Raw genomic sequence first — 20914 nt, forward strand, 5'->3', positions numbered from 1 at the left:
GAACACTCACCTGGCACTTCAGCCACTGGAAATGGACATGGAAAGAAACACACAAAGTGCACCTGGTAGCATTTGATCTTTATTACTGGGATAAAAGGTCAAATGATTACATTTGTCTGAAAGATCACAACAAAGGCCAACGATGTAAGAAAGGACAGTTTAATCCCAGTCAAGAGACTGCATCTGAGCCAGGCACACACGGAACAGAGGCAGTCAAATGGTACAAACACAGAGGGTCAGGACAAGGGTTTTCCCCTCCCCTGTCAGTGACTGTTCTGTCAGGAGTGAGGACACGCAGAAAGTGACAATTAACTGCAATTCTTAACTGTGCCTTCCCAGAACAGCAGTTAGGGTTACACCCTGGGAGAACCCATCACTCCAAATGTACATTCAGCTCAAATCTACATTCATCATCTACACCTGCTCTCTCCAGTCAGGGTCAGATGCAGTCACTGATTAGTACCTTCCTACTGTAGAACCAACAACTTCATTTTTTTTTTCTCTTCAAGTATCAGCACAATAGTTTATTTACACTTCTATACAGCTCTTTTTACTGAACACCCATTGTAGTAAAACACTCATCACAGTATATTTGAAAGCAGGCTATAAAAATACCTACTGTACATAGAACATGTAGCCTCGAGGATGTTACAGCACCTCTGACAGATCAGAGAGGTAAAACAAAGGGGGAGAGGAGACACTTCAAGCTGTGCTCACCAGCAAAGAGAAGCAACTCTGGGCTCAGCTCTCACTGGGGGAAACATTTCTGCCCAAACTTCTTCAGCCAGGTCTGAGCTCACAATCTGCCAGTAAAATCCCACTTTTCTAATGCAGCCTCCTGGGATTTTTACAGATAAATCCTGACATTCTCAGGGTAAAAACTGCTTAACCACCCCTCCTGTCCCAGCAGAGGAGCGAGGGCTGCCTGGGGCACAGACTGGCTTTCCCACACCACAGTGGGAGGGGAAATTGCTCCTTCAGTTGTGTCACAAAGGTGGCCTTGTTAACCACACATCAATGAATTCACTCCTCTGAGCATGCCAGGCAGGCTCTCCTCACCCCACAACTACAGGCACAGCTGAATTAATAAGGGTCTGAAATGGCATTACCATAACACACACACACACAAAGCTTTAGACAGCAGCGCTTGAAGCAAGTGTTCCTGGTCATTCTGCACCCTACACATTCCTCCTCTGAACAGAACCCAGCAATGTACTATGGCTTACTTCCAGAGCTGAATATATTGCTGAATTTAGCTTATTAAAAAAAAAAAAAAAACTAATCACAACAGCAGCACATTATTTTATAAACCCTGCACAAACAAAAGACAATTTAGCCCTTGCCTGCAAAACTATGTTACCAGGGCCTGGTATTTCACACAGGAATTCAGGAAAGAAAAAAAAAAAACAGAACAACAGAACAACCCCACCAACTCACATGGTAAAAGCTCAATTAATTGGAGAGAATCCTTAGAAAAAACACAGTTCAACTACCAAAGAATAGTTCTCCTCATTGCAGAGCTAGAGCCAGCAGCAGTGCTGGCAGCTCACTTCAGTTGTCTGGTAACACACGTACAAAATGCACTTTGATTTAGTACAGTTAAAAGGTTGTGACCTTGACAGACACAGAAAATTCCATTTTTAGCACTGGAGTTTCACTAGGCATAGAAGAGCAACGAAGAATTGGGATGATGGAAGGTGCTTAAAAACAATACAAAAAACTCCAAGGCAGGTGTGCCTTGTTAAAATTATTTCAGAATTTACCTGGTATTTTTGTTGCATGAGCTGTTAGAATGGTTAAACTCACCTAACCTTTCTGTACTGTTTCCTGATGTACATATTAAATGTGGCTATAAAAGAGAAACATATACTTTTATGTTGAAATTCGTTCCGAAAATTCTCTAAAAATATAAAGACAACACTAACAAGACAAGCAGCTTTTCCAGCCCTTGACAGACAATTCTTTTCCCCTCCCTTCCAGACTCAGAAAAGCTGCTCATCCCCTCCCATAACTGCAGTAGAAAGGACATGTCTCCATCTCTCTCCTTTCATTCCCCAGCTGTCACTCACACTCATGTCCCCACTGCCCTCCAAAATACACCTGGTCTCTGGAAAGCGTTAAAATCTTGCTAAAACAGCAGAATTTCCCAGGTAGCAAATCCAGCTTTAATGCTTTGATTTTCCAAAGGGAAAATCTCTCTTGTGAATTTCAGAAAAATCTTAAGTTGTGGCTGGCAAACCAAAGTTCAATTTAAAACGCAGGACAATTACCAGAGCTGATGGGCTTCCCCATTTAAAGCAGCTTTGCAACATGAAGCCTCCAGTGCTCAAAATGTAGAATTTTGGCCATGTTAAATACATCATCAAAAACCTCCATGTAATTCTAGGCAATCATTCACAGTAAAAATAAGAGAACTCTTAGAAAAAACACTTACAAAAGAAAATAAAATCTAGTTAAAACCTGACAGTAAAATCAACACGGGCAATTAACCACCTTGCATTATCCACAGACAAACAGTAAAAACCCACTGAAACTGCACAAATTTACGTAAGAAATATCTAAAACCAACTCTGCTCGGCTCCCCACAATCTTTTCACTGATACCTTTTGAGTTATCCACGAGCACAGGTTTTGTCCAAAGGAGCAGAATCACATTCGAAAGGTCTCCGAGAGAAGGGGAGGCGCATCCATCCTGCCCTGAGCTGCTGGAGGAAGGGCTGCTGCCCCAGGAGCTGCAGCTATAGGTGGGTGGGGACTGTCCTCAAAGCTTCTTCTCTCGACCTATTCACACCTACATTCTGCAAATGTAAAGACAAAAAAAGAAAATTTCAAAGCAAAGGTCTGACAGGCAGCCGCGGTTTTCGCTCAGCACGCAGCTGTTACACGACACTAAAGGTGAGCAAGTTGTAATGCTTGCTCCCTCAAAATGCTCTGGAAAACACAAGGAAAGGTGCCAGCCCCTGAGCAGGAGTCAGAACCAGGCTTGGACCTCGTCCCGGTGCCAGGAGCTTTACAGAGCCCCTCAGACACCCAAAAGCAGGATCTCTGCTGCCAGTGAAATGCATCCCTCAGACTTGTATCACACCAGGTCTGGCAGGACAATTGGTGCCTGTACACCATATTCAGCAGGTCTCACTGTTACAGCTTTTAAAACCTTTTTTTCCTTTAATCACTGTTTTAACCCCATTTTTCTAACCCACTGTCTCTCCAGTCTTTATGCATGTAGTGTAAGGAAAAACAGAACCCTGCAAGGGCCATAAACCACACAGGAATCAATAAAATCTTGAGGGACAGAAGCCCTCCTCTCCTTGTTCCAAGCACATTTCCAGGAAATAATCCCTTAACACCAACAGCCATAAAGCCAATCCTGATCCTATCTGTGAGCAGCCAAATCACTGGAAGAACTCTGAATAACTCCCTGAAGAGCTGGTAACATCAAGTGTTCCCTGAAGAGCTGGTAACATAAAGTTTAAATGCACTTCAGGGTACACATGACATGTGGCAGATGTCACACTGACATCAGGGAATGCTCCAGTGGTTTTATAACCACTTTTATTAGAGTTTACATTCAAAACAAGTCTCTCCAGTCGAACTCCAGGGAAAGGAGAGCCCCATGAGCACACAGCGAGGGGCCCTCTCAGCACATGCAGACACACAACTCCATCAGTCAAAATTCATCCACTCAAAAAGCAATTCAATCCTCTCCCCAGCCCCAGTTTCTAGATTTTCAGCCATTTCTTATAAAAGCAGGCTATAAACAATCAGCACCAGATTCTCTTTGGAGGCTGAATTCTGCCAACATTGCTCTGCCCTTACCAGTTCTACATCCACATCAGCCCTTTCCTCTGTCATCAGCCTTCAAGCCCTTGGGTAAATCCTCATTTTCCACCATGAATACCACACCTGGTTTCTGGGAACACACACACAGCAAATGCTGCTGGACAGAGTTTATCCAAGTACTGGAAATCTCTGCACCCACCAGCACACAGCCCGCCCCACTCTCACATCTCTTTGAAGGAAAGCAAAGCAACAACCCTATTTCAAAAAGAAGCTTCTACAAGAAGCATCTCTTCTGCAGCAAGGGGAAAGCATCAGAAAGCATCAGTATCTGCTAAGAACACGAGGAGTTAGCAAAACAAGTCATACTCTGCATGGTTATAGGGGGAAAAAAGCCCAACAAACCGACAGAACTTGCTGGCATTTGGTGTGTTTGTGTTTTTCGTAGCAACTTATGCAACATACCCAGAATTTCCCTGGGACTGCAGAGAGGTCTCCACAGGCACTCCCAGAATACTGGCTGAAATCTTTTAAGCTGAACATCTGATGCTGATTCAAAGAAAATTAAATGGAGCATGAAATGGAACATCAAAATGCAGGAATCCAGAGGTACTGGAAATTAGTCCGCAAGCAGCAAGAGCTAGGCAGCTCAAACATGAAGCTAAAAGGAAATGAGGTGATTAAGGCAAGGCAGAAGATACAGCTTATTTCAGTGAATGAGAGAATTGGATAAAAGCAGCATTCTAACAACTAAGACAGACCCAAAGGGAATACTGATAAGTAGGCAAGAAAGCTAAAAGCAAAAAAAGCTTGAATTTTAGTAAACACAAACAGGCTATGGAAGCAAAGTGTGCTGAACTGTCACACTAAAGGAAGAAAACTGGGATAAACCCTGATAAACACCCCCCTAAGGGCTTATTAAACAAACACAACAACCAGCAGAGAGAGCAGATGAACAGGGGCTTAGAAAGGGACCAATATCCTCATTAATTGTAAGTGGATTCCCACTCTTAGGAATCCCATTAGATGAGATGATGGCAACTGGGATTGTACCCACTTTCAGAGCAGCCATGGGCACTGTGGGGAAAAGCCATGCAACAAGGACAGTGCTGCTGCTTAGAAAGGGGACAGAGGTTTCAGCCTTACTTTTAGGACCAGAAAGTGTCCCCACAACTGCCTGGCACCAAAGCACACCTGGACAAATGACCATGCTGGGAACAGCCCCACACCAGCAGCAACACAGTCTGGAGAGCCTGGGAAACACAGGAGGGGGAATAAAAACCACACACCTGTCCCAAATACTGTTTCTACCCAGCCATACACCCTCTTCCCTGGCCAGCCCCAGCAGGAGCTTGCTGCTTCCAGAGCCTGCTCCCCGAGGCAGGAGCAGTCTGACCCTGCCTTGCACAAGAGTCCATCTCACCCAGTCCTTCCTGGAAAGACTCTAAGTACACAGATTAACTCAAATACCCTCCTATACCACTCTTGCTGTTCTCATTATGCCCTGGCCTTTGGACATTTTTGGGACAGAGCCTCCCCAACAAAGTGCTGTGGGTCTCCAACAGGACAGGCCCTGTTTTCAGTCTTGCTTTGACTCAGCTACATGTGATCCTCACAGCAGAACAGGAAGATCTTGCAGAAAGGCTCCTGCAGGCAAAAGGAGGAACCTCTGGTGACAAGACCCAGTACAGGCATCAACACAGAAACAAACAACACAATATAAACATCCAGCACTCTATCAGCCAGCTTCCCCTCAGCAAGCCTCCCATCCAGCATCAGGCCTTCCTTTTACTGACAAAGCAAGGGCTGCTAAGCAATCCTGCTGGAAGAGGAGACCCCTTAGAGCATTCTGCTTTTCAATATCCATTTCACTCTGTGGCACACATCAGCCCAGTGAGTGCTGTGCTCAGCAGAGTACAACATGCAGACATAGCCCCAGGAAATCTGGCTGGCAGCAGCTGGCAGGAATGGGTGCTCCTGGGTGCTCCTGCTGCTTCCCTTCCCTCTGCAACCTCCACCAGCCACAGACCTGGCAAACTTTGCTTTCCTCTCTGGCCAAGCTCCTGCTCCTGTCATCCTCCCCCTCAATCTTCTCTGACAGCCCAAACCATTCTTTTTCAAGCAGCAAAAGTCAGTTTTTCCACAGCAGATGCCTGCACAGGTTTGGGCTCCAGAAGAAGTGCAATGCATTTAATTTCATTTGGATGGTGCTTCCTTAGCTGTGGCCTGTGGAGGTGACAGCACTCCAAGCTGTCTCCATGTGGCTCCTCAGTACCTGGCTATGGCCAGCATCCCCGAGATCCCTCAGGATGTCACCTCAGCTGTCAGGTAAGAGCAACCAGACCCACTGTTGTGTGCAAGGGGGTACAGCAGACTCAGGTGCTCCTCTGGGCCACCTTGCACAGCAAAGCTCATGCCCAGACCCTGGAGCAATTAAACATGGAAAAGTGACCAACCACTCCTACATCACAGTCATGACAGCAACAGGAAAATGATCCAGGTTCTCCCAATTTCAGCCCAGGGACAGTGCTTTAACTAAACACCAAGCACCACAGCAGGAGGTTCTCTGGTTGTCTGGTTATGGCAAACATTCCCAATTGCTACAAACTTCTGAAGGCTTCAGTACCATTTCAGAAGTGCAAATATTTTTATTTTTTTTTTTCCAAAATCCTGGCTTGGGAAAAACAATACCAGCTGAGAAACCTAACAGCTAAAAACTTTCCACAACCTACAGTCCTGCTTATTTTCACTACTTAAAGACCCCCTGGGAAAACAGTTCTGAGGCTCAGTGTTTTTCTGCCTTTCCCTGCCTCAGTGCTACCTGCTCCATGGCACAGGCACTTCCCACAGCCTGGTGGTGCCCATGGAACACCATGGCAAAGGCACCAAGGCACCACATCTCCCACAGCCTGCAGTCTCCTCCCTCCTGCAAGGGCCTTTCCTATCATCCAGTTTGGGAATCATGCCCTGCTGGTTTGAGATCTGTGTCTGCTGGAGCCACTACCCAGCTACAAAATGCTCTGGCTAACTCTGCTTCCCTGTTCTGGAATGGTCAGCACTGCTTATTGGAGCCCACATAAAATCTGGGTACACAGCACCTGGGGCAGAGCTGTACATGCTCCACCACCCACATCCACACAAAGCAGGAAAAGAGGGAATTTTAAATCCCTTCTCTAGGCAAACCCTAGAGCCTGGTTAATGCAGAACAGCTGTTAACAAAAGTTGTATATTAAAAACATTTATACACATTCCTGTTCTTTGAATAATTGTCCTGGAACTAAGTGAAAACTTGCTACCCTGCTCCAACAGCACATCCTTAATTAGCACATGCAGAGCACTAGTGCTGTGGATCAGTGGGATTAGGGATTTACAGTAATTATGGGTTGTTATTTTACACTACATGGCAGTCCAATCACTCCCAAGGGCCCTGAAGCAGATAATACTGGTGCTCTGCTGGGCAAAACAAATTCTGACCTTCTTATCTCACACAGGATGTTGTGTTTCATGGCTTTCATAAATACACTGCAGCTAACAGTAAATGATTGCTGGCTATTACAATAAAGCTTAATGCTGCAGGATATTTAAATTACAGCAATTTACAAAACCAGCATTCCAGTGAGAGCCGATCAAGGTTTGATAACTCATCCACAATAAATTAGCCAGTGCAACAGTTTTATTGTGATTTGATATTTTTTTTCAAGTCATGTGCTGTACAAACATTTGGTTTGAGTTATGAGTTTGGTTTGGGTGTGGCTTTTTTTTTTTTTATTTCAAAACAATTAGAATGATTAGTTTTTGAATTTATTTTGAAGTAGCAGGACGAAACAGCACCCAAGTTCGATAGTTGGTCAGGACACAGGATTCACTGATGAGCAGGGACTGTTACAAGAGCCTCCTCGGTAGGTCTGGAAATGTCTACATTCTGTATAATAATAAAAATACAGAGAACATTTATCATGCAGCAGTAAGACCAACAAAAACCACCAATCAGGTCCCTTCACAAGTACACAGCTGGGTTGATTGAGAAGCAGAGATGGTTTCAGCCCCCCACACCCCAAGAATGCAGCAGACTGAGAGCTGGTCGCTGTCCCAGAATGAGACAGCAGGGAAATGTATTTACAGTAAAAAAAAAAAAAAAAAGAATAAAAGCTTTTGAAATTTTCACAGTCCTTTGAGGAGAAGTTAATGCAGCTCCACTGCTGACAGCACTACCCAAAGCTCAAGTCAGTCACATTTAGGAGGAAGTCTTTTACAGGCCCAAGTAGGAAACCACCTTATCATGTGCTTCAGCACATACACATCTTCTCACTGAGAAACTTTCAGTGTTTCACTGAATATGCCACATGCTTCTGTGCCAAGAGGAAGCTTTTAACATGTGCTTGTGTTATAGGCAATGTAACACCTCTAACAAAATAAAATATATGTTCTCAGACACCTTAACCATGCAAGGCTGATCACACCAACTAGATCTCACCTCCTTTTGCAGAGGCTGCAGAAAAACAATGACATTCAGTGCAGCACTCAACTATTCAAAACTGAATGAAAACAAGACCCCAGTGCAGCCAAACAGAAATCACATCTGCTATGGCACCACCTCCTGCAAGTCCCAAAGCCTGTGCAATTGGTGTTCTCCCTCCTACCAAGGGAGCAGGCCATGATAAATGGTTCTGAAGTTCCTTACAAGATCCACTTTAGGCCAAATCATTGCCAATTCTTCAAGCTTCACGCTGATGAGTTTCGTTAGCCCTGCTTGTTCTGCACTGTGGTAAGCCAGCTCACCTTGCACTAACATCTCCCACCCCCGTGTCCCCTCAACAAAATAAAAAAAGGAGATGTGGTATGAGTAATCCCCTCTCTGTCATTCACTGACTAAGCCAGAGGTGCAAAGATGACATTTCACCCAGCACTTGCTGGGTCCTTTCTTTGGGCCAGAAAACAACAGCTAAAGCAACTCCCCTGAATTATTTTCTGTAAAAGACTATAGACTCCTTCATTGGAAAAGGTCAGAACTTCAGCCACTACAATGCTGACAAACACAAGGCTTCATTCTGCTCCAGGCAAATCACCAGGGTACTCTGAGGTTCACACATACCACAAACAAACACCCCAGAGCTTTGGCTGCGTTTATGCCACGTGAAAACAGACATTTTCAGCTGAGCCAAAAGGAGGGCACTGTTCTGGAGCACAGACTACAAGTGACTGGTGGGTCACAGAACAGCACACTGGGCAATTCTCAATCCAATAGCTTCATTGTTTAACAATGCTGTTATGTGACACTGTATTTAATTAAATGCTTTGACTTCTTCAATAGACTACTTGAAAAGTGAATTTTACAGAAGTAATTAACGTTTTCATAGGTGATTTAAATGAAAGCTTTTGAAATTTTCACAGTCCTCTGAGCAACAATTAAATGCAGACAGGACCAGCTTAAGTCCTTCATTCAGACCCACTACCTGAACAGTGCAACATCACCCATATTCACCAGGCTGGGTTTCCTTTGGGGCAGAGGAAGAAGAGAATTTGAGGGGTTTTTAGGAAAATGCCACTACTTCTTTTTTTCTTCTTACAAAATTCATTCACTCAATTTATTTGTGTTCAAATCAGTCTTGTGTCTTTGAGCCCACTGCAATGGAAGTGTCTTCCTGTGCACCTGAATAGAGCCACCCCCCAGCAGTGCCAGCATGGCCACACCACTTGCTAGACATGTGGAAATTCACCTGGTGATTCAGGCAGAGCTTTCCTCCTTGAAATAAACCCCTTCAGTTAGAGGACTGGCATTTTCAGCAACATTTAGCAAGCTGTAAATTCAGCACTGATATTTTGATCCACCAAACTAAGGATGTTTATCTACCTTATTTAACACAACCTACTACTCTGAGACACCCTCATGGATTTCTCACTATGCTTCTCCAGCTTTAGGTACTGTGAAAACACAGACTGATTTCCTAAACATGGTAAATCAAACTAAGATACAAAACAGCAAAGCAGAATGACAAAGCAGGAAAAGGAGGAGAAAGGAAATAATGCAATGCAGTTGTTGAAGAGATAATGTCCAAAAGTCAGTATTTTCAGAACTTGGAATACCCAGGTCATTAAAACAAAGCTTCTTTGCAGAAGAATTCAGCAAAGAATTCCAGTATGAATTCTGCACAAAGGTGAACCTTCAGTTACAAAAGGCACTTTATGTTCCATGCCTTGTTGAACACACAGATAAAACCTCATTTCTCACTATATTATTTTTCACTATAAACTGTTGTTCTGAAAGCCACCAAACACAGCCCTTTTTTTCTCAGGTTATCAAACTGACTTCCAATTCAGCAGCAGGCACTGCTCCTAACCTCAGCACGGAATCAGCGCCATGCCTGGTGGCATGAGCCTGAGGATCTGCAAGGGAACCAGAGAGCTTTAACCATGACACATTTCACACAACTTTGATGATAAAGCAAAGGAAGAGCTTGGCACAAGCAGCAGAATGAGCCTGAGCTGAGGTGGACACTGAGGAGCACAGAGAGCCTGACGCAGGCAGGGCACAGAGCTGCCGTGGGCTGACATCTTCTCTGCACTTACATTTCACAAACACGCTCAATTTCCTTCCCCCGGTTGTCCTGCTGTTTCCCGAGATCTAGTCTTCCTCTCCAGCTTTGGCTTAAAACACAGGTGACATCATCAATTCCTCTTTTTCATACAGCAATGACAGCAGGGATGAAAAAGCTGATAATTTCTCTCCCCAGAATAGGTGTGGCATTCGTAACACAACTGTGGGCAACACCTACTTCTGCTGAGTGACAAAGCCTGGCAGAACTTTATACAGTTTTTAGCCTGACACCACATCTTCAAATTCTCATTTCTCAAAGATAAACCATTCCAGCTACAACTCACATATAAGATAAATTCAGTCAATGAAAGATTTGCTCCCCCCTCACAGTAAACCAGTAGCAAAATATGTAAAATGTATGTAGAATGTAATAAAATATGTAAAATGAAATACACTCAGCTGAGTTATCAAATCAATTCTAGCCACAAGGACAATGGAAATCAGCTCAGAACGTACATTACATCAAGTTCTCCAATTTGAAAAATATTCTTACCTCAGGTTTATCTCTGTGTGTGTTTACAGCTTCGACATTCAGAAATATAGATTCTACTTTACATCCTGTTGATAGAAAACACATTTTTAGACACATCTCCTTTGGAAGTGAAGTTATAATAAAGATACAATCTAATTTTGAGATGGTGAAGGTTAATCACTTTCCCCTTCTGATTTATACCAGAATTTCCTGAATTCTGAAGAGCTAAAGCTACTGAAATTAATTTGTTCCCCCGGATGAATCTTATTGTCAATCTGATAATCAATCTCCTCAGCTTAGCTTTATCATTTTCTTTGAAAAAAAATTTTTTTTTTTTAAACATACATGAACATTCAATGAGAAAGTCTGTATTTGTAACTTTGTGTTTTAAACATCCAGGACTTTTGTACTACAGTAAAATTCTAAGAAGATAAATGCTGCTCTCATCCCTTAAGCATAAAAACAACTACAAGAAGGTACAGTGTGTTGTCAGCAACCCCCATCCCTCTATATGTGCAAAATGGTTTTAACCCCAAGCTAACAGAACTTCAAAGCTGACTCCTGAAAAGGAACTTCTGCTTTACATTCAGAAATTCAAAATGCCAGTGAGGCAAGAAAAATTAAAACAGTGAGAAGAAACAACTAGGTAGTATAAATAATAAGGTATTACAAACTGATCCAGTTAGAGAATGATATAATTACTCCATACACCATGGCCACAGCACTTCAAGCAATCTCTAATTGCCAAACTCTGGTTTATCTCAGACAAACATGACTTTTATAAGCTACCACTACTCTACAGAACATCATTAATAGTCACTTCCTCTGACACACCAGAGTCCATCCTCTATCAAAAGCAGGTTTCCAGATTTTTCTCCTCATTTATTCCCTAAAGTTGTAACACACTCCATGGAGTTGCTGCTACATGACAGAAAAAAGGGAATTTCCTTAGAAAGCCATTGCACTTTAAAAAAATAAAAAGAAATTAGTAATGCCAGTATTTGCCTTCCCTTTGGGAAGCCTGTCCTTTTAAAGCTCATTTGTCAGGAAGACTGTGAGCAAACACTGTAGGAAGGCCAGAACTCAGAGAAACAGGGAACCATAAAACAGATTTTAAGGAGAAAAAGCACATCACCTCCCACTGGAGCAGGATCCTTACTCATCCTTCTGTCCACAGATCCTCTGTGACCCCTGAGACCAAGCCAAGCTCTGAGCCCTGCTGCTGGCCATTCCCCAGGACTGTTACACAGCAGACACTTCAGAGCCCTCTCAGTCCTTGCCACAAGCCGAGTTTAAGGTCCAAAGAGAGCATCATGTGGAAAGCTTTAAACACAAACCAAAGGGACATGCCTTGCTCCACAGCAATTCCCACCTGCATACTCCCAGCTCATTTTTAATTACTGATGAGCAAGTTCATACCTACAGCAAGCTGCAGTTTCTCTTTCCACAGACCACCACTGCCCTGGACTGCTAAGTAAAGGTCTCATCCACCCTGATCCAGCTGTCAGGCTGTAACAGATGTTCCTCCACTGCAGATCAGACTCTTACAGTGGCAATGATGCTCCTCTCCAACACCAGGAAAAGCAAAGCCCCAGGAGAGGCATTTCCCCAGAACAGGCTTAGCTGGGAGGTATCAAACACCCCAGGTGTGATGCTGCATCCTGCCTGGCTGGAGCCAAGTGACACAACAGTACTGCAGAAATCATTTACACTGTCCTTGTGTTTCCAGGTGGCTGAATTCCATAAAGTAGGTTGGCTGAAATGTGCTCATCAGACATACATGTCAAACACCTTAAAAAAGGACAATGGCATTTCTTTCCCTCCAGTCAGAAGGGCAAGGACAGTGTTTTGTACCACTTTTGTTTCCTTCCTCTCTTAGTGCATGAGCAAACACTGCAAACATCCACACCCTCCTAAAATTTATAAACAGTTATCCAACTTCCCTCCCCCCACAAAGAAGACAGAAAACCAGCAACAACAACAAAACAAACAAAAAACAATCACCAGAGAACCCCCAAAAAACCAAAGGGGACCCCAAAACAAAGCCTTGCTGTGGAAAACAGGCATAGACTAGCAGGTCAGAAGAATCCAGTTTTAAAAAGCCCAAGTTTTAACTGCAGTGAATCTTTCTTTTCAAAACCCCAGCTTGTCATGCAAGGCTGGGAACACCAGATGTCACCACAGCACAGGCTGTCGTTCCTGTTAGAGGAACCTGCAACCAAATGACAAAAATCTCCTCACACAGATTTCCCAGCGTAGCAGCTACTTTGTTTCATAATATTCTTAGTTTCAACTTCATTTGAAACTTAACAAAAACCAAAGTACAGATATGGACCGCTATTTTTCAGAGCTGATAATCAAAAGATAGCTTCCAATTTAATGACTGTATTTTGGGCAATACATTTTTCCTAATAAGCCATGCAGATAATTCTCTGCCTGAGATGATCTTCTGAAGTGGGATATCAGCAGATATGACCCAGCCATAACTGAACGAAAATGAAGAAGGCACACACTGAGCTGAGGTGGGAATACACACAAAATTCCATCAGCAATCAGCCTAAAGCACCCTCAGCCCACACTGCCCACAGAGCCCAGGGAAAGCCCCTGAGCCAAGCACCAGGAACAGCTGCTGACAAATGCCAGCACCAACAAACATGGGGTACTCTCATAGTCCATGGAAGAAAATAGTTCAGGAAAAGAGAACAAAACTATTTAAGGCTAGGGGAACACATTTGGCAAGATGATAAACCTATACAAATGCAAATTTGCCTGTCTTCTGAAAAGCAATACCCTCCAATACATCAAAAAAACCTCAGATCTTGCTGTAGCAGATGTGTAATGCATGGGTTTGCCAGAAGAATTAGTGAAATAGAGTATGAACTGAGCACAAAACTGTCCCCTCCAGCAGTTACAGCCACTGGTGGTTTCAGGCCTTCAGCAACACATGTGTTTCCTGGCACAAGGCAAAGCAAGGGTAATCCAGAGGATTCATTTATTCCAGCAAAGCTCTGCAGACATACATGCAATGTCAAACCTGACTACTTTAAAGCAGCATAAAGTGTGTTTTAAACACGCCACTACCTTTCCTGATGACAGAGACAGTAAAGCCAGACTTATATAATAAATATACATAACTGCACGTACCATAAGCCACCGGGGTTAGCTTTAAGACAGTATGCAGTGGGCACTTCAGGTAGGGCAGTTGTTCTGAAAAATCAAACCACAAATTACACATGAAATACAGGTTACAACTGACTTTTCTGTTATGTTTCAGGTCAACTATATGAATTACTTTTTACCTGACAGGATATCTCTTTTCCTAGCATGCAACAGAGATGCTAATCAGAGCGAAAAACAACTATCACAGTATTTCAGGTGAGGAGCAACTCAGTAACATCAGCTACCAGGTTTCATGTGGGGGTCAAATAGGAAAAAATACACTTGGATACTTGCCTAACAAAACCAGCCCCTGATGATACAGCAAATTGTTAGAATTTACTGTTTGGAACCTTCAGCAGTAAATTTTCCAAAAAACAGACTGTTTGTAATGTATCAAGGAAGACTTACCCGCGGGCTTGTCAAGGAAATATGCGAGCAAACAGCGCATGACAGCTTGGTGACAAATGACAAGCACATTTTCCTGCCTTTCGAGTTCCATAATTACTGGCTCCAGCCTCTGAACAAGATCTTCATAGGACTGGGTGGGGAGGAGAAACGCATTAAAAAGGGAAAACTCTTTGAACAAGTATACGTATACAGAGAGGATCTTACTTTCATATTAGTCATCTTCTAAATGTTATTTAGTGCACAGACAAATACTGTAGTAATAATTTTCATTCAACTTAGAACACAGTTCAGACCTAAGCACATACATAATACATTTTATTATACACATAACAAAACAAATCTCCCTCATGGAAAAGCTTTCTTAAATTAGCCACTTTGATCAAGAATTTCCACAAAATCCCTAGGATTTAATTCACATCTGCAAATAGGAATCTTGCACGTTATTTTCCATAGCTCATCTTCAAAAGCATCTCTTTTCCAAGGCCAAATCTAGGAAACTCAGCCAACAATCAGCATGCAAAGAGTTCACAAAGCCTGACTTGTACAGGCTGCCCTTTCAAAACAAGCTGTGGCACGTTGGACTGGCCTGGTGACGGCAGCCACCATCCCACCAAGAGCCAGCACAAGGACTTGCTGGTGACCTGTCCTGCCTCAACATGCACAGGGAATTGCTGCTGCAGGGGAACAGCAGGGCTCCTGCTTGGGCACAACTGAACTGAATTTCACATGCATGGTAAAGACTGCTTCCAAAATGTGCCAGGTGCTTCCAAAATGCATCACGTGTGTCCAAAATGCGTCATGTGCCACACGTGGGGAGCTCAGCACACAGCCCAGCAGGGCAGGGACCAAGCACAGCAGAAAACCTTCACCTTGGTCCCCAAGCAGGACCAAGTGGCATTGCTGACTGAGCCCTGGACAACAGAAAGCCCCCAGCCCCCCGAGAGCACTGCAAACCCCTCACACTATTAGCAGGCACAAAACTGCCTTGGATAAATGAGACCAACTCATCCCCACAAGGCACAGAGGGAGTTTGACATGCCAGTCACCATCCCCACGACTGCACTGGTTTGAAAAACAAACACTCCTTGTTCAAATGCATGAGGAGAACTTGCAGCTTAATGACTGCCTCATTAGCAGGACCCGGGTCACACTGCCAGGGACACTGCTCTTGTCACAGTGATTGCTCTTGAGGAAGAAGGCAGAGCTCTGCTTCCTCACAGCTCAAGCAGGAGCAGCTGGGCCAATCCCTCCTCCCAGACCCTCAGCCCCCAGCGATGGCCCTGTGACCATCTGGCCATCACTGCACTGTACTAGGGCTGCTTTAGAAAAACCATCAGGAAATTTTCCCAGAGGCAAGGAGTTTAATAACAAGGCTGGAGATTTCCCCAGCATTTCAGCCAGAGCTGCCTGCACAACAGCCACCACCAAGAGCAGGGATGAACAGAAACAGGCATCTTAGCAGCATGTTTGCATATGCAACAGCTGAAGCCCTGCAATAATTCCTCCTGCTTTATCACTGCAGGACCAGCACAGGAACGGTGATGCCCACAAGATCAAAGCTCTCCATTGTTTTTCTAAATTTATGGTTTTATTTTTCAAGCTCTGAATCAATGTAAGTGGTCTGGGCTCAATCTTTGCAAGATCCTATGTGCTTTTCCACAGAGAAAGGAACAACCTTTTCATTAATTGAAAGATTTATTTTTCCTTCCTAAAGCCAGCATGCATGTATGCAAGAAGACAAGGAAACGCTTCTTCCTTGAGAGATTAAGAATAGCATACCTCTCCTTTAGGGTATCTGTATCTGTATTTGTCTTGGTCTCTCAGTGCAAATTCAAGAGGATAATTTTCCTGTATTTCTTCATATGTCATTTCTTCACACACTCCCTGTCAGTAATGAAAATAATTAAATAACATGTATTCCCAGTAATGCAAAAAGCAGATAACACTCTTAAAAACCACATACAAATAACCTTTAGCAGTTTTATTTTGCTACTCTGACACTTAAAATTGTCACACATCATAAACAGGGTACTCAGCTTGACTCAGAGGTGGTTAGTAGGAGTCATTACATCCCTGTACAGGTGAAGTTACATCTATGAACAAAGCAAGGCCGTGTTTTATCTATTGCACCTCCTATTGTATCTTACAGCTGCAGCTGGAAATTGCCAGCTAGCAAACTCCCCCACCACAAGCTTCTTTCCAAACCAAACTAACCAAAACTTCATAACATCATCGCTTCTACAGAGGAATGTTTTACTGGGAAAGACAAGAGAAGAACAAATTAACAATGGCAAAATTCAACGAAATGTTTAGCCTTGTTTAATGTTTGTTAAGTAATGAAATTATTTCCAGCCTCTAGAAGCAGCTTCAATGACTTTCTATCCCATAAAAGACATATTATTAAAAAACTAAGTACTTTCTTCACCCCTAACAATCAAAGGAACTTATTAGGCATTTAAAAGAGAAGAACTTACTGCATCTATCTCATTCAAAACCTTCCACTGTTCATAAGGCACTCCCAAGGCTTCAGCAGTCTGAATTGTCCTTTTCATCTGGCTGGTCCAAACTTTCAGATCTTTGATATTTTGCTCATTAATAAACTGTGCCAAGCTTTTGGCAAACTGGAAGAAAAACCAAGACACACTGGATGAGGGCTCAGAGCCAACACATGGCATTCAGTTTAGAATACACGGGTTCCAGCCTCTGTAAACTCACTGTAGCTTTTCCAAAAGACTGTCAAAGTTTTTGCTAAGAAATACAACTGACTCCATTATCCAAGAGGGACAGGAGAAAGAAAAGAAGTACAAGGAAAATATTTGTATTTTTAGCAGTTCCTAGCTTTCCTTCCACTAATTTTCCTTTCAGCTTTAAGCTGTGTACACTTCCCCAATTACCCAACTAGTCAGGATTTCACAAAAATATAGTTAAAAAATAAAGCCCTCTTGCCAACTGCTTTGTGGTGTGGGATAAAAAGGAATTTCAGCCAACAGAAAGACAAACAGGTAAAAGAGTACAAACCACAACACACAAAGTGCCCGTCCTGTTTCCACTACCCAAACACGCAACTAAAAAAGTCCTTTAAACTCATGAAGAGGGAAAGGCTGCAGAGGAGGAAAGCTGCAAGTGCCCAGCACAAACACACACAGCACACAGTTACACCTGGCTGGAGGTACATACTTCCTTCCCCCTGACAGACAGCCCGGGATCTCCTCCTATTCTCCCCTTCAGATTGAGCTCGCTCTCTCCGTGGCGGCAGAGGTAGATTGACCGAGGAGTCACATGGATATTCATGAGGTAGTAGACAATCCGGCTCTGGATGTGATCCATCACTCTGTTCACCAGGTAACTCCTTCCAACATCCATAATTTTAATGTAAGAAAGATCCCTTTCATGAACAAGTTTAAAAAAAGAAAGTAAGGTTCCACATTGTTGCTATTAGCACGTACCACAATCTTTCCACCCTCTCTGTCGTTATAAAACAAAGGGGTGACAAGCCAAAGAAATTAAAAAATCCTCAATTAGCCACAGAATATGCATTAGTCCTAAGAAATACCACAGTACTCCAAAGGTACAAGATGAACTCTATTCCTTTCAGGTGGAGCTGCTCATATCACTTTCTTTTCAGCCTGCTTTACTTGCACTTCATCCAAATCTAGATCCTACTCTTGGAAAAATACAGCCCACACACTGAAAGGGAGATTCAGTGGAGTCACTTAAGTTACCACAGCTGAATAAGATATACAGCTATTTTACAATACCATTTGGGGTTTTTCTTCCCAGTTTACAAACACTTTCCATCACCAAGTGTTTGTCTGATTGCACCCAGGGGCCAAAAGGAATGGTCACTAATTACCCATCTCATTTAATCCCTCCAGAAAAGGTAGGGCACCAGAAGAGCCTGGGAGTAGTCTGAAGCAAGACATTTTCTCAACTGCACTGTGAGCAACCCTTTGTTAACTGCAGTGTAATCTACCCCAGCACACTACCTTCTCTCAGCATCAGACAGCTTATAATTTCAATTTTCACTGCTTATCCTTTATCATCTGAGCTATAATTCTAGAGCAGCCTCTTGTTCACACAAGGAAAGACGTCTCATAAGCTGAAAATAACCACTATTGGTTTCCAGCTATGTGTTTGAGACACCACAGTGCAATAAAACAAGAAAACTGATAATAAAACCAAACAGAGGTAGTGAGAAACAGGCATCAGCACCCTCATTCCTGCCCATGTTCCTTGGAGTTAATCATTGCTATTCCAGCCAGGCACAGCCATCAGGTCCATCACGGGAATTACACGCGTGAACTGAGCCGATTGAACCAGCTTCACGCTGCTCACGCTCAATTACATTAAAATGCAGCTCAGCCTTCTCTGCAGCTCTGGCCTGGAACAAACCAGGAGCACCTGGGATGGCTGCAGCTCCAAATCCTACTCTGAAATCCTGGGCTGTAGCAAGAAGAAAGGGGCTCCTTCTTACATGATTCATCCCTACCTCATTTTCAAGAGTTCAAAGTTAATAAAAACCAGAAGAATGCTTTGGGGGTGAGGATAAATAATGTAGCTAAGACAGTTTCTCAGAGCCCTGCATCTGCAGGATAATTTTGCAGGCACAAAGAAATTAATTCAAAAGTCACATTTTAAAGACTGATGTGTTCCTAATGAACCTTAACCATGCCAACCAATTAAGTTATGCTTACAAATCACTCATGTCTCCTCTATGTACAAGTGAAACAAACAAAGTATGTACAAAAAAAACAAGTACCAACCAACCACTGTAGAAAGTCTGGAATAACTGCTAAGTGCTGGTTCTATTCCAGAAGAATAAATACCATTCTCCAAGTGGGAAAATCAAAAAGAATATTGTCCCAGACTAGACTCACTAGCCAATTTTCCTCAAACAAGGAAGCTTCCACACTACACCCCCAGAGTCACCACTCTCCAATTTGCCAAAGGAGAGAGAGATCAAGCCACTAAAATAATGACTTCAAAGCCCTAATCCCCAATACAGGATGCCCCAACCCTTAAAATAATATTTTAATAGTATTGTGATCACTGGCTGTAATAACAGTGTTGTTCCATCACTTACTTGTCCAGAGTCTCATCTAAGGTCTCATAGGAGTTCTTGTAGCACTCTATTCTTTTCATGAAGTCTTCTGTTGCTTCATCATTACTACAATCAACATAGTCAGGACTACCCAGCTTCACTTGCTGTTTAAAATAAAATCAGGAGAACAGTATTTAAGTTTCCTTCCCTTCTTCATGGATGTTTAAAGAAATAGGGAATGGGAGAACACAACAAAAAGTTTTGTCTGCAACTTCATTAAAATACATGTAAAGCAAAAAAAAACCACCCTACTCTTCAGGGAACTAAACTTCTGTGCTAGTAACATTCACATGGACAGGGAAAAAAATTTTTTTTTTTTCTATTAATGAGAGCTAATGTGGGATTTTTGCTATTGGAAGTTCTTATAATGTACTTCTAAAAATACTAAGCTACTTTAAACCTCCCAATGTCAAACTGTTAAAGCAAACTTTCCTTTACTCACCACAATGTTTGCAGCAATGACCTCTGGATCGACACATACAGACTCCACAAAAAAAGTCTTCAGTCCAAATGGAAGAACAGAAGGGAGGAAGAAGGAAGATGCATGAAAACACCTCAGGATACTAACACACATGAGCAGCATGTCACCCACTTCCATGCCAAGGCCTTTTTCCCTCCATTTACTCAGAGAGCTTCTCCAGACCCTCTCATCAGAAATTCCTGGCTCCCCATTCCATGATACATCATGCTCTGTGCTCTTTTCCCCAACAATGCTTGCCATAGAAAAAACATAGGATGGAAGAGGAAGAAACAAATGCAGAGGATGCAGCCCCACAAACAGTAACTAACATTTCTGAAATAACATTTTAGAAGCCTCCCAGCTAATGAAAGAGGCTTGTGTTCTGCTGTGTCAAAGGCTTACAGAGATTAAGTTTAAAGGAAATGAAAGACGACTGGAGAACAGCTAAATGTAAAACCAGAAGGCAGAAAACCACTGAGTTTTTGTTTTGTACAGAACTAACACAGGACCCCCTTCATGTTCCTGCAGCAAAGACCTGAAGTGCATGAAGAACCATACTTTAAATCTTCTTTCTGACACTGCATTCATGACCACAGGTCCAGGAAGACAAAACTGAAGCTGTAGCACAAAATAGCTTAGCTCCAAACAGTACAAAAACTGAAGATGAGAAAAACAAGGACTGAATGACTTCTAATCAAACAATGCTTAGGAACACAAAACATTATTAAACATCCAAGAAGAATGTGGCTTGTGCTAGTGCACTTAAGAGTATGGATAAGTGTAAAACTACCACTGGCTTACCTGGCCATGCAATAGCTCAGAACTTCTTTGCTTTGACTCACCTTATATCCATTTTCTTCACCAAATTTATAAATAGTTTCTCTACGTTCTCGAGTTGTGTTTGTAGCATCAAAGACCTAGGAACAATTAAAGGGAGAGAGCA

The 20914-nt window shown here is 42.9% G+C and overlaps 1 protein-coding gene across 8 annotated transcripts in view; it reads right to left on the bottom strand.

The window, feature by feature from the left end:
• Positions 1 to 59: 59 nt before the first annotated feature.
• The window catches only part of LOC128813940 (6-phosphofructo-2-kinase/fructose-2,6-bisphosphatase 4), a 50712-nt gene continuing 29857 nt past the window's right edge, over positions 60 to 20914 (bottom strand). For 5 of the 8 annotated variants that reach the window (XM_053989414.1, XM_053989416.1, XM_053989411.1 and 2 more), the window contains exons 5-15: positions 20814 to 20888; positions 19954 to 20010; positions 19494 to 19615; positions 17588 to 17795; positions 16885 to 17031; positions 16190 to 16294; positions 14411 to 14540; positions 13988 to 14050; positions 10865 to 10929; positions 10344 to 10421; positions 7440 to 7698 (exon numbers count right to left, since the gene is read on the bottom strand). In XM_053989414.1, coding sequence (XP_053845389.1) covers positions 10359 to 10421; positions 10865 to 10929; positions 13988 to 14050; positions 14411 to 14540; positions 16190 to 16294; positions 16885 to 17031; positions 17588 to 17795; positions 19494 to 19615; positions 19954 to 20010; positions 20814 to 20888 — 1035 coding nt within the window. In that variant the 3' untranslated portion in view covers positions 7440 to 7698; positions 10344 to 10358. Of the gene's footprint in view, positions 2798 to 7439; positions 7699 to 10343; positions 10422 to 10864; positions 10930 to 13987; positions 14051 to 14410; positions 14541 to 16189; positions 16295 to 16884; positions 17032 to 17587; positions 17796 to 19493; positions 19616 to 19953; positions 20011 to 20813; positions 20889 to 20914 lie in introns of those variants that run through there. The other 3 variants (XR_008439220.1, XM_053989413.1, XM_053989412.1) reach the window with 3 other exon arrangements.

This window comes from Vidua macroura, chromosome 13 (genome assembly GCF_024509145.1).
Source record: "Vidua macroura isolate BioBank_ID:100142 chromosome 13, ASM2450914v1, whole genome shotgun sequence".
Lineage (NCBI taxonomy): Eukaryota > Metazoa > Chordata > Aves > Passeriformes > Viduidae > Vidua > Vidua macroura.